At 38.6% G+C, this 13,209-nt stretch overlaps 1 protein-coding gene across 1 annotated transcript; it reads left to right on the forward strand.

Moving 5' to 3' along the window:
- Positions 1-2,132: 2,132 nt before the first annotated feature.
- Positions 2,133-4,742, forward strand: zgc:136493 (uncharacterized protein LOC692276 homolog). Its single transcript, XM_024287021.2, has 6 exons — positions 2,133-2,244; positions 2,443-2,824; positions 3,527-3,698; positions 4,044-4,222; positions 4,290-4,386; positions 4,461-4,742. The coding sequence occupies exons 2-6, from the start codon at positions 2,446-2,448 to the stop codon at positions 4,615-4,617; spliced, it is 984 nt and encodes a 327-aa protein (XP_024142789.1). The 5' UTR covers positions 2,133-2,244; positions 2,443-2,445; the 3' UTR covers positions 4,618-4,742.
- The last annotated feature ends 8,467 nt before the right edge of the window (positions 4,743-13,209 follow it).

Genomic DNA, 13,209 nt, shown 5'->3' on the forward strand with positions numbered 1-13,209 from the left:
CGTGTTCCTAACAAACATACAACAAAGTATAAAAGTAAAAAATAAATTCAATTTAGTTCAAACTGCAACATTTTTTTTAGCAGAATAATGAACCAATGAATTTAAATGAATATACAATTTATTTTAAAAAAGGACAAGTTTTAGACCTTTGGCGGTGACACATGGGAAGATCAATCAGAATATTGTCTAAAAGTTCTTTAGCTAAAAGATGTTCATCACACTAATTTGTTTTATTTTTAATTTAGAAGATTCTGACTAAGAAATTAGACCAAGTTCTCGTGTCAGGACTAAATGTCCAAAATAAAAAAGGTCTTATGTAAAAATAAATAAATAAATAAATAATAATTAAAAGACTCACTAGGTTATAGATACAAATGAAATGTAAATACTGGTGTATAGATAATTACTATTTCTGGATATATTTGCTGAAATGTTTGACTAGTGGTTAAATTTTAATACAATCAATCTCTGAGGACCTGTTTTTAGTTCTCCTAGCTGTGGTGAATCCAGCAGAACCACACATGGTCTGATAAGTTTGACATCTTTTGATGTCAAGACACTGAACCCCAACATGCCTCTGATGGAAGGTTGGTGCCAGTGTCCGGCAGCAGAGTCACCACCAGTGTGTGAATGGGTGAATGGGTCTGTGACTGTAAAGCGCTTTGGCTTTGTAAAGAAGAAGCTACTGTATATAAGTACATGCCATTTAACATACAGTATAATCAGTCATAAAACATAAGCAATAGCAAATTGCTAACCAGACAGATCATAAACATTTTAAAAACCATAGAAGAATCAAAGTATGTTTTTTAAAGATTATATTAAAAAAAAGAAATTATTGGAACAGACAGCAGTTACCAAAAAAATAGCTGCAGTATTTGACAGGCAGATGTGCGTCCGTCAAGTACTGCAGCTGTTTTTTTGGCTACTGCTAAGATGGTAGAAGAATCAAAGTATGTTTTTGAGATCATAGGGACAGATAGTAGTAGCCAAAAAAAATAGCTAGTTAGCTGCAGAATTAATGCAATGAAAAAGAAACAGTTCACTTGAATGCAATGCACATCTATTGGTATTAATAATAACACCATATAACAAGACCACTGGAACACCTTACTCTGATAACATTCTCTGCCAATTAATATTAGGAATACTATGCAAACAGGCTCTGTGTTGGAATCACTTAGACAATTGTTTCTCTTGTCTTGAAGTCCAAGTCTGTTCTTCCGTCTGTTTTTCCATTCCTGCACGTATCCCTGATCCATTTGCAAAGAAACGTTCCTCATACAAGTTTTCTTGTGTTGCACGCCGCAGGACTAGTTTTAGTGCTCAAGTGTCTGAAATGTAACCGAGAGAATCCTGTTTTCTTCAAAACCAAAAGATTTTTCAGAATAAATGATAGCTCAGACGTAGTTATTTTACTCCCTTTACTAAACTTTACAGCTCAAATGATCAAAGTGTAGTTGAGAGAATCCGGTTATTTTTCAAAATAAAAGATTGTTGAGACTCAAAAGGAAAAAAAAAAAGTCTATAATTAATTATTTCCTTCTGTGCCAATTGATCCATGGACCGGTACCGGTCTGCGGCCCAGTGATTGGGGACCATCACTTTAGACTTTAGAGTATAAAAAGTGTCTCCTCAAAAGTTTCTAAAATGATGTGCTTCACACTGATCCACGACAGTATAACTGGCTCTGTACAGGTGACAGCAAAAAAAGTAGAGGTGAAAGATCTGTAGATTTTTCAGCTGAGTATCACGAGCATTTAAACTATGCCGACTAATGGTAATATATAGTACAGTAAAATGTAGCGGTCAGAGCACAGGGCTGAGGGGTACACCAGAACTGGCTGACTCTTGATTCTCATCATCGACCTGAATATTCTGATTCCTCAAAGCAGATGATCTGTCCGAGGTTTTCACCGTCTCTACTCCAGCACATTTCCATCAAATATTAACGTCTCACAACACATTAGCAGAGAGTGAGAGATGTACTGGCAGACGCTTCTCAGAGCTCCAATCATCCATTATTTGTGAATCATTAAGTGCCACATTCATGCTGCTGTAGACTGCATACACATTCACTGACTGGTTTTCGCATTAGTTGCTTTTTCTTAATGTTTGACCTCATGGTGAATTTCAAGATCAGTCTGGACAAAACTACCATCCTTTTATCTTCTAAAGAAGCTTTTTCTTCATCAGATCCAGCAAACGGAGAAATCAAAAGTTAAGTTTCCTGGAGCCAAGAAGGTGAGACTTTCTCATAGATTCTTACAATGGAAAATAGATTCTAAATAGTTGAATTTAACATGTCGGCTCTGATGATAAAAACTGGTCTGACAAGCATTTTTCACTGAGAATGATTGTTTGTTTGAAAGACATTCTTCTTATTTGAGGTTATAAAGTCGAATTTCAGTTGGAATCAGTAATATTTGTTTGATCAAACAGCCAATGGAAGAAGAAAAGCCATGGGTGCTGATCTCTGAGGTTGGGGGGGACCATGGGTATCTAGAAGAACTGGCTGATATTGTGAAGCAACACTTCCGGATCATCTGCCACAAGGAACTATTGGAGAACCCAGAGCTTCATGGTCCTAAAATCCAGGCCCTGTTGAACTGGAAGTACTGCCCTGTGGTGGAACCCACACTGCTCAGGCTGCTTCCTGCCCTCAAGGTGGTAGCCAGTGGTGGGGTGGGCGTCGACCATCTGGACGTGCCTTTCATCAATAGCCTCGGCGTGAAGGTGACGAACACTCCGCGAGTGGTTAGCGACTCCACGGCAGATTTAGCCATGGGGCTGCTTTTGGCTTCAGCTCGCAGGATTTTGGAGGGTAAGGATAAAGATTGTTAGATAATCATCAACCTGATCCATTCTGATCTTCTGTTGAGGAAACTGAAAGTCCCAACTTCCCTTATGGGTGTATATAAGCTGCCTGTATAAAATATCAAGGTTGTAGACCACTCAGTGAGACTGTATAGAGAGAAAACATTCATGCACATTTTTGTTTACGGGAAATGAGTGGTGAACATCTAACCCTTGTGCCATCTTATGGGGTCCAGATGACCCTACCTTTACATTGATGTGTGATCCCTCCAATGACAGAGGTGGACAGGATTTTATGTCTGCTACCGACACCAGAGAAGATAAAAAATACTGTAAAAAAAGTCTTGTGGGGTCCAGGTGAGCAACAGTACTCACACCTTGTTAACGAGTAGAGTTTGGCATAAGGACACTGTACGACAGCAACTACCATTATCCTCATAATAACTTCACTATATCTTTACCACTCGCACGACAATGGTACATTTCATTTTAACCATAGACCAGCCTCAAGGGAAGTGCAAAACAACTTCAGGCTTTTTGTGCTGCAACAATCACGATAAATCCTGCATGATCTTTGAGGTACTAATAGGTAAAAAATTATGTTTTTCTGATTAGAAAATGACCTAAAGGTAATCCAGGTGTCTGCTCTTTGATCAAATAGCAATAATCGAACCATCAACGAAGATGTACCTGGTGTCTTTTCTCACAGGTCATCAGGTTGCGATCGACCCAAAAACGGTTCATATTCCTCAAAGGTTGATGGGAGTGCAGGTGACAAATGCCACCATTGGGATCATTGGAATGGGTGAGATTGGGTACAAGATCGCCCAAAGAGCCAAAGGTTTTGACATGAAGATTGTGTACCACAACAGGAGGAGAAGGTAAGGTTTTTCCTGACAAACTCATGTTCACATAGTAGGGGTGTGTCAAAATATCGGTATTGCAATATATCGAGCCATTTAGTCCTACAGTTGATTCTCAATGGGTTCTCACCAAGTATTGATCTTTTATTTTCATTTGAAGAGGCTGTAAAATGTTAAATCATCATAATTCTTTGGTGAGACATTCCTTTGGAGGTCAATAGGGAGCGCACAATTTTATCACAGTATCGTGATATCATCGATATTTTGAGCCATGTATTGCATATTGCATTGTATCGAGAGGTACCCAGTGTTTCCAGCCCTTGAATCCAGCCCAGCATGAAGAGTTTTCCTTCACACCTCTAGGAGTGCAGAGGACGAGCGGGCGGTGGGAGCGACGTTCTGCCAGAGTCTAGACGAGCTGCTCGGTACCTCCGACTTTGTGATGATCGCGGTTAAATTCACCCCTGAAACGAGAGGCCTGATTGGACACAGAGAGCTATCAATCATGAAGCCCACAGCGACTCTGATTAACATCAGCAGAGGTAAGACATGTAAAACAGATCCACCATGGAGACGGCGGGTTAATTACAGGCTCCTGTGGCGTCTCAGGCCAGGTTGTGGACCAGGACGCTTTGGTTGAAGCTCTTCAGTCGGGAAGCATTCAAGCCGCGGCGTTAGACGTGACTCACCCTGAACCTTTACCCAGGTCTTTAGCACCAAACAAAATCATCACACGCTGGAGCTCTGAAGGATGAGCGGTCATTACTTTTTCCTGTTTAGGGATCATCCTCTTCTGGGTCTCCACAACGTCCTCATAACCCCCCACATCGGGATCAACACCTTCACTACAGCGAGGCAGATGGTGGAGAAGATGGTGAGGAACGCCGTGGCTGCTGTGGAGGGCTCACCTGTTCCAGATGAAGTCAAGCTGCAGTGAAAACCACACATCAGAGGCATCCTAAAACTTAAGCTCAGGCTGAATAACACACTCAGCATAAAAAGCACGTTCTCATCTTTGACAGAAAATCTCAGAGATCTTTGTTTGTTTGTTGTTTTAATCTGCGTGTGACTTGTAATAATCCTGATTTGAAAATAAAAGCTCTGTTTATCCTTTCAGATCAGATCAGACTCCTGCAGGACGATAAAAGATAAGATCACGCAAGTTTTAAATCCAAATGTCAAACGCAGCTCTGTTTATCTTTGATGGAAGATAAAGTAATTCCCTGAAAAATGTCACAGAAAATATTTTTGCAGCATCTTCATATTTTGATATTTTTTATTTGCTACAGTAAATTTGTGAAAAGAGGACCAACTTAGACTAAACTAGTACAAAAATTCTATATAAGAACTTCAATCAATTGACATTATTTTAGAAGCAAAGCATAAATGTCTATTTGTAACTAATTGTTCAACCAAAGTTTTAACCAATTATTTTTAGTCAAAAACCCTTGAGTGGGTTCAATCAAGAACACCCTATGTGTGAAACAGAAAGATCTGATCTAAACCCTCTCCCTCCAGCCAACTACTGTTGTGTCCATCGACAAAACACTTCACCCTCCTTGCCTCCAGTGTGGCTACACTATTTAAAACATTTAAATAGTAGCCGACATTAAAACCTAAAAGTAGAAACATTTTAGATGATGCAAATGTGTGTTTAAATGGCACAGTCTACGCCCAAATCCAAAAATGTGCCAATGCAAGAGAATATTTGTTTTTTTAAAGCATGTTTTTGAAAATCTGCTTAGGTCGAGTAATCAAAAACAGATGGTGAAAGTAATTTGCATTCTTGGTGTAGCCTGGAGAAATGATGTTGCCTCACAGGACACAATAACGGGGGGTTTATAGCAATTTATTATTTTTAAATCACACTCAAAAATGGTCACAGACTTGCTCTGTGTAAGTAAAACAAAATCTCAGAATTTCTTTGACAACTGGTTGGTCTTGTGGCAAAAGATTTGACCAAACAAAAATGCTAAATAAAGTAAAAATAAAAATACAGCAGGGAATAAACACAAAAAACAAAATTACAAATAATTGGAAAATTTACAAATAAATTATCAAATAAAAACTTACAGTTTTCAGCTGTTTTATACTCAGGGACGCTGGAAATGGCGCCATTTTCTCACAATCCTGTCATGGCGTCCTCACACGACGCACATTTCCGTCCTCTGTGAAATCCATGTAAAACTAAATAATCATGCAGAAATACTAACAAAAAACTTGAATAAAGTAATATTGAAATGTGTTTTTTACATGTTTTGAATAAATTACCTTCAAACTTCGTGGATATTTTCTCTATCATGCAGATGAAATGATCGTGGAGCTAAACAGGAAGACGAACAGGAAAACGACTGCTTTGTGTCTTTTCAAAATAAAATGTCCTGCTATGACTTCCGCGATACGTCCCTGCACTTGTTAAACACAGCAACATTTAAAGTAACAATACATTAACAGTTACACTTATTACAACATATCCAATAATCACAGAAGGAAAATAATTGAAATACATTATTACTGTAACTAAGAGAAATTTGCAAATTTTAAGTATTTTAGACACAGAGAGAATTGGCTGTACTACATTGGGAAAATGATTTAACTTTAAATTTCCCAATGATGACATAATCAAAACCATCCTTTCACATGTGAGCTGTCATATCGATCCATGTGAATCGTGTCACTGAAACTTGACTTGGCAAAGCGCTATTTTTCAACAGACATTTCATGGGTAATAAAAACGTTAGCATTTGGTGCACACGGACTTTCATCTGAAATAGGAAAAGTTTCTGTGAGTTGAGGAGGTTCTAAATGAGGCTCCAGATCCAAACAGAACAGGATTTAAGATGTGAGGAGACGGTAATGAGGAAAACAAATGTTTGTCAAAGACTTTTGGAGAGGCAGTATTACGCGATGGATAGAACAGGTACATTTCACCAGCCTCCATCACAGAGTAAGGAAAAGGTAGACTCTAGACTTTCAAAATAAAGGCACTGACCTCCAAAGTTAATTTATGACAGACCTCCTAATCATTCACTGTTTTTTCTGAAAGATTCTACCTGTCTGAGAGGAGCTATTCTTGCACTGTCACTTCATGCACACTCAACAGATTAAATATTCATTCAATCAATAGCTGTTTCTTTAAAATTCATGGTCTTACATTCAGTTTTGCCTCCAATTTAGCTGAAACAGATGTAATCAACTGTTACTGAAGAGTATTTAAGGTTTGAATTTTACTATTAACATTGAACAGCTGCAGAATTATGTCATTAACTAATTTGAGCAGCGGGTTCTTGTTTTGACCGTGAGGTTCTGGCCTCAATGGGCGTTAAAGGAGGCGGTGCTGCCGGGTGAGCGCCACATTGAAACAGGCGGCACAAATGCTGCCACTCACGCTTCTGCAATCATATTTTTAAAAAGGGCACGCTGTCCAGAACTGAAGGGCGCTCGGATCCCCGAAGCCCAAAGTGTGGCCAGCCTCAGCCGGCCCGCGCCCCTCGAGGCTTCTCCTATAAACTGTGAAGGTGTCCCGCACGCGGGGGTCGGAGCTAGTCCTCCGCAGATGTGACCTCCCTGAAAACTGGAGCTGTCCTTGACTTCTCCAACAGTCTTTGAGCTTCTGTGCTACTTGAAACATTTGATCCTCCTTCAGAATAAATTAACATTATAGGGGGAGCGGGGCAATAAAACAGTAACCGTACTCCTGTAATGTTTGACGTGTCATTCCAGGTGGCATTTTAACCACAGACGCCGCAGCAGCAGAATGTGAGCACCTCGCTCTGCTGCTTTCAACCCTCAGCAGGTCGTCTAACGCCTGTGGGGTCTGAGATGAAGCCATGATGCTCTGGGATTTCTTTTATTACACCTTTATTAAATATTTGAAGAATTAATCAGTTTTGTTTCAACAGTTCAATGAAGACTCACAGCTTTGCACACCAGAGGAGGCAGAAAGATTTTAATGCTAACAAGTTAAAAGCCTAATGTAACAGCTGCCAAAAAATAATGAAATAAAGCAACTAACATTCACAGTATCCTCTGCAACGCACATTCACGCCAGTACTATCAATGAAAATTCTATGAAAATATGTGTGTTTAGCGCCTCAGCTTTCAAAACTCTTGCATTCACTTGTCGGTATGGAAGTTCCCACGACTGTTTTCCATTAAATAGTATTGTGAAAAATTGCAATATTTCCTATGGTGATACTTGTTTTAATTTCAAATGCTGCCCAGATGGTATTTATTTCATTACGCATGAATAGAAAGTTCAGAAGCTTTCTATTGTTTTCCATTGAAATCTCTGACCACTAGTTGGCAGCACAGCACACCCAGCCTCTTTTTTAGCAACTCTACAACACCACACCAAAACGGAAGCATCTAACAAGAACTTGTGTTCAGAACTCACTAAGACATCTACAATAGCATTACCATGGGATGGGTACCGAACCAAAACTCTGTGCCAAGTTGCAGTCGGTACCATATAAAAGCATTTTTGGAACTTGTAGCAAATAAGAAGAAGTGAGGCCGTGCAAATGTGCATGGCGTCATGCATGGAGCTTCAGTCAAAATGCTAAAGGTAAAGTGGGTCAACGTTCTGCTGTACTTTACAGCGAAATCAGATTCAGAATACTGAACTTTATTACATTCAAAAAATATTCTAATTCAGTGACCTGATGGATCAAAGTGATATTTGCAATTCTCTGAAAAAAGCCAGTCGTCATGGCAATGAGCGGTAAATGTGTATTCTACTGAATAAGGCATCTTAGCCACATTCAAGCGCTCCGCTTCACCCCGTCACACTGCTTTGTTACACTTTCATGCTTCTGGAAAAAAACCTTTTTTTATTTTTTGAAGCACCTGTTCAAGCACCTGAACAGTTTTAAATGTATTGGTTTGGCTACATTTAGCAGTGTTGGAAATAAGCAGCACTTTATTTCTTTTACCATACTCATAGAGCCTAATTGGTTTAAAAAAAATCGCAATTCTTAATATTTTATGACCGACCTTCTGCTTCATGTAAAATTATCAGCATGAAGCCAAATGAGGCAATTGTTTTTGTGATATTGAGCTAAATAAATATATTTGAATTGAAAGTGTCTCCTAAATAGAAATAAACATCTATTACCAGGTATTCGATTGGTCAGAAGAACCATGCTTGCTTTTGAATATGTTCTTGAAAATCCTAGTTTTTTTTTTTTTTTTGGTCTTCAAGTCATTAACTGGCCAATCAGAAGCCTCAACAAAAGTAGGCGGAGCCTGGTAGCCACCACGTTCAACATTCAAAACGTTTGACGGATTCTCCTGAGACTACTTTAAAGTAATGGGGGTGTGGACTTCCAACAAGCTCACTCCTGATTGGTTGAAAGTGGTTGCAACAGAAATTATGACTTTTTTTTTGTCTAAAACTTTAGATTTTTAAATGTGTAATTCTTGATTTGTACATGCAGTTTTGTGCTTTCTTTTTTTTAAAGATATGTGTGTGTAGTAAGTTCCAAGCTGTTGTAATTTTAATTTGTGCATGTTTAAATTGTATTTTTTTAAATTTTGCACAAAATGTATAGTATGAGTTATAAATTGGGAGTGATACTGTTTTGTCTCCATATTCCAACAAGGTGGGTTTTTTACCAGAAAAAAAGTTTATTGAATTGACGCAAATTTGTTGAAACTGGAATTAAGTCATCTATTTATCTAATTTTCATAAACAGTAAATTTTCCGAAAGCATAATTTAGGCATCAGAACTTTTTTAAAGGTACCGGTTCAAGTTGTTGTAGCCATCCCTACAGAAGACAGCAGTGAAGAAGATCTTCTGAGGAGTGATGTCGGCCTCCCAAATCGAGTCAGTTTCAAATGAGGATGTTATCACTTTCCAAGCTTTTTGTTATCTTAAGATTGACTGTCATCCCTTAATGTGAGGATTTAACGTCTAAACTGACGGACAAACCGAATCTGCTCTCTGAAAGCTCCGACACTCACAGCGGCTCAGTTAGCGGAAGGCTGACTGATGAGTGGGAGGAAAACCTAATGAGCTGAACTCCCAGAATGACTCAATGAACAGCAAGCCTCCCACACAGAATTCAGATCATTTTTTTAATCTGGAAATAGATTAAAATAAGAAACTGTACATGAGGACTGTGGGATCCTGATGGGAACTGGGAGTGATTCACAGCACAGGCGTCCTGCGTCTTCCTCCAGCTTCCTCCACCGACGGGTTCACGCCTTCCTGCCTCTCCGTCGCCGCTTTCTTTATTTCTATTTTTGCCTCCTCAGAAAATGAAAGCTTATCGAGGTTTTTCACCTCGAAGGTCAAGCTCCTCTGACAGATTACTACTGCTGAGAAGTCTGTGCTATTTTCCACGTGTGGAGGAGGAAATCTCCACTGTGAATTGAACCAAAGAGCCCAGAATGAGTGTAAACTCCAAAGTCTCATCAATGGTCTGACCTGGAGCATCACAAACAAGCAGGTTCAGGAGAGCAGCAATCCTGCCCACTGGAAGGAGCAGCGGTTGAGGAGGACACTCCAGGATTACTTCATGACAGAGAGGCAGCCATGGGAAACCGTCTCTGTCTGCTGGTGAGTTTTAGAGGTTTGTTTCACTGAAAGGATTCAGGTCAGACTTTTATGCCTCACAAAGATTAACTGGGTGAACACGAAATTCTGTTTATATAAAGAAAAAAAAACTGTGAAAAGTAAGTGCCCCCTTTGACAGAGGCAATTTAATAAAGTGTAGCAAATAATAGATCAGAGGTAAACACTAGACTGCCATCACACTTTGAAAAACTCAAGTGCACACACAGAAAAATGTGATTAAAGATCCTCTCCGATCATGTTTTGATCTACTTTCAAAGCAGTCTTTTCATTAAAATCTGAAAGCTTGTGTTGTTTTATGACATAGCTTTCTCCAGTTCATTAAAAGTTATGCTCTGAGTTGTGGGCGGGGCTTTTGGGGCCAAGCAAGCCCGCCCCCTCTTCCACTTCCCAGCTGCTACACTCTCTCCCTCTAGCTACAGCCCTCACAACCCCAAGCTAACATTAGCAGTGCAATAAAAATGGTGAGCAATATCAGACGTACAGTTCTGAGACGAGGAAAACAAAGACGTGGTTGTGTTTGTCTGCGCGTAGATGCATCAAAATGGAGCAGAGCAGGAAGCTTCTATGTCCCAAAAAAATGTCGTTTATTTATTTTGCTCCTAATTCACAATTTGTATAAAGAAAACTCAGAAATGCCGCTTTAATAGGAGTGTAATTGAAATCTATTTCTAAGATTCAACCACTCACTATAGAATCACCGGACAACTCGACTCCTCGTGTTATAAACAGGAAGTACCTGCTTTCTCCAAAAAGCTAAACTCCCATAGACCTTTATAGAGAAATTAACAGCTATTTCTCAGTCATTCTGTTAGTGAGAAAAACCAATCTGGCTCTGATATATTTGTCTTAACATATTGCTAATTGTAATTTTTTTAAATATATTTTTACCTTTTTTGAAAATTATTCAAGTTATAAACTGACCAATCAGATACCCCAATAAGAGCATGTGGTGCCCCCTGACCCCGCCTCAAACGTTTGATTGACAGACTCTCCCGAGCCACTTTCAGTAAAAGGGGGTGTGGACTTGGAACAAGCTCATTCAGGATTGGTGACTGTAGTTCCTCTATAATTGTGACTCAGACCGACTCGGACTAATCACTGTCATCTGACTCCAAATGGCGGCGCCCGTAATGTGGAAAAAATGGCCACTGAATTGGCTCTTTTTCACTAGAGCATGACGTAAGGCATTTTGTGTTGTTCAGTGATAATATATCCTGTCTATGTCTAAGGCAAAATGCTAATTAAGTCAAATTGAATCATACTGTTTTAGGATTCTTTCAAAATGAAATAAATTGATTAACTTGACCCTGGGAAAAAGTATTTTAATTGAGGTACAGTAAGTTTATTTTACTATAACATCAGTGAGGTTCACAGGCACTGATGTCATCAGTCAGATTTACAAACATATGAACCCTATAGAGCAGCTTATTTACTTAAAGCGAGTTGTTTAAAATTATTTTTCAACAATTTTCTTCCCTTTACAAACTGTAGCACAGAAAAAAGTCACCAAAATCCTTATTCGTATACTTATGAATGAAGTCAGTGAGTTGCTCCTTCTGAAGAAGACACATAAATGTTTGTGGAAGTCTTCTTTTTCATTCTTCAGTTTTAAAAGTCTATCTGTCTCAGTGGAGATCACTATCAGTGACGTTTCTCTACAGATTCCTGAGTTTAGACAAATTCCATTTAGAAAATGAAGCTAAAAATATTGAAGAGTAACTGGACAGCTACACTTGACTTGCTACCACAAAATCCAGCAGCTGGGTCACATTCTCTGGGCTCACCAGCGCCCTCTGCCTTTTGGCATGTGTACTGTCTGCCTCACCGAGTGTACGTACATCTAAAGCACATTCTTAGCAGATAAAAAGACAAAATAAGTCACAAACTGGCACCGATAATAATAAGTCATTAAAAGTCATTAAAAATAAAGCGTCTTTGTTTTTGAACAGGAATCTCATGAATTTGCTTTTTTAATGTAATTTTTTTTTTTTTTACCAAAGACACGGTGAAGAAAAGGAATGTTTCAGTAATGATTATTTGATTTTTATTTTTTATAATCAAAAAGTATAATAATTTTATTTAGTCGCTCTTTTTAAGCTATATTTATAAAAACAAAGCTTTTCCACCTGCACTTACTATCTCCACATCACTGCAATAATGTAAAAAAGAAGCAATTTGTTTTATTTTGATGTTGAATACCAACATTGCAGAAACTCTGAATGGATTTGAAATCAATTTTGTTTGTTGTGCATATATTGAACTTACATTACATTCGTTTTCTCTTCTTTCTGGTTTCAAATGATTTCTTCAAGTTGTAAAACAAGCTAATAGATTTAGAGGAGTTTACTTTCTCCTCGTCTTCCAACACAAAGTTGCCATTACTGCAGCTTTATGACACGGTGAATCACACGGAAACACTTTCAATGGGTGACATTGATCTCAAGTAAGTTTGCCCATGCGGAGCTGATTTCTGCAGCTTTCATAGAATTATTGGGTCAAAAATAGAACGCTCCAATCTTTAAGTTCCCTCTTGCTTCAACAGACTCGTTTCATGAAAATCACAAACCCCATAACGACTTTTCCTCTGGAGTTAGCACTTCACTTTCACAGGTGTTAATTGGGACTTCCAAGGAGTTTTAGAGAAAAAAAAGAGTCAAGACAACCTGACTTTCACTTTGATGAAAACGAACTTTCTGATAAAATACAGAGTGAAGGAACAAAGGTTTGTCATTTCCTTGAATTTCTTTTTGAAAGAAGAATTTTCTGAACTCAAACATCAGATTTCTCTGACTGGTAAAACACAGAACTGATGGTTCATTTGACAATTTGGGTAAATGCAGAGTTACCTCCAGGGGGAGCCACCTATGGAAGTTTTTCTGGGCCATAATTCTAAGTTTTATGCATTTTTCAATTGACAATTCAATTTGCAAATTCATCATGCAATTTGA

This window comes from Oryzias melastigma, linkage group LG21, assembly GCF_002922805.2.
Source record: "Oryzias melastigma strain HK-1 linkage group LG21, ASM292280v2, whole genome shotgun sequence".
Taxonomy (NCBI): domain Eukaryota; kingdom Metazoa; phylum Chordata; class Actinopteri; order Beloniformes; family Adrianichthyidae; genus Oryzias; species Oryzias melastigma.

Bases quoted from the DNA above. Each gene is read 5' to 3' on its own strand.
- zgc:136493 (XM_024287021.2), top strand. From the start codon at position 2,446: ATGGAAGAAGAAAAGCCATGGGTGCTGATCTCTGAGGTTGGGGGGGAC. The intron at 4,223-4,289 runs GTAAGACATGTA...GTGGCGTCTCAG, and splicing joins TCTGATTAACATCAGCAGAG to GCCAGGTTGTGGACCAGGAC. The intron at 4,387-4,460 runs GTCTTTAGCACC...TTTCCTGTTTAG, and splicing joins CACCCTGAACCTTTACCCAG to GGATCATCCTCTTCTGGGTC.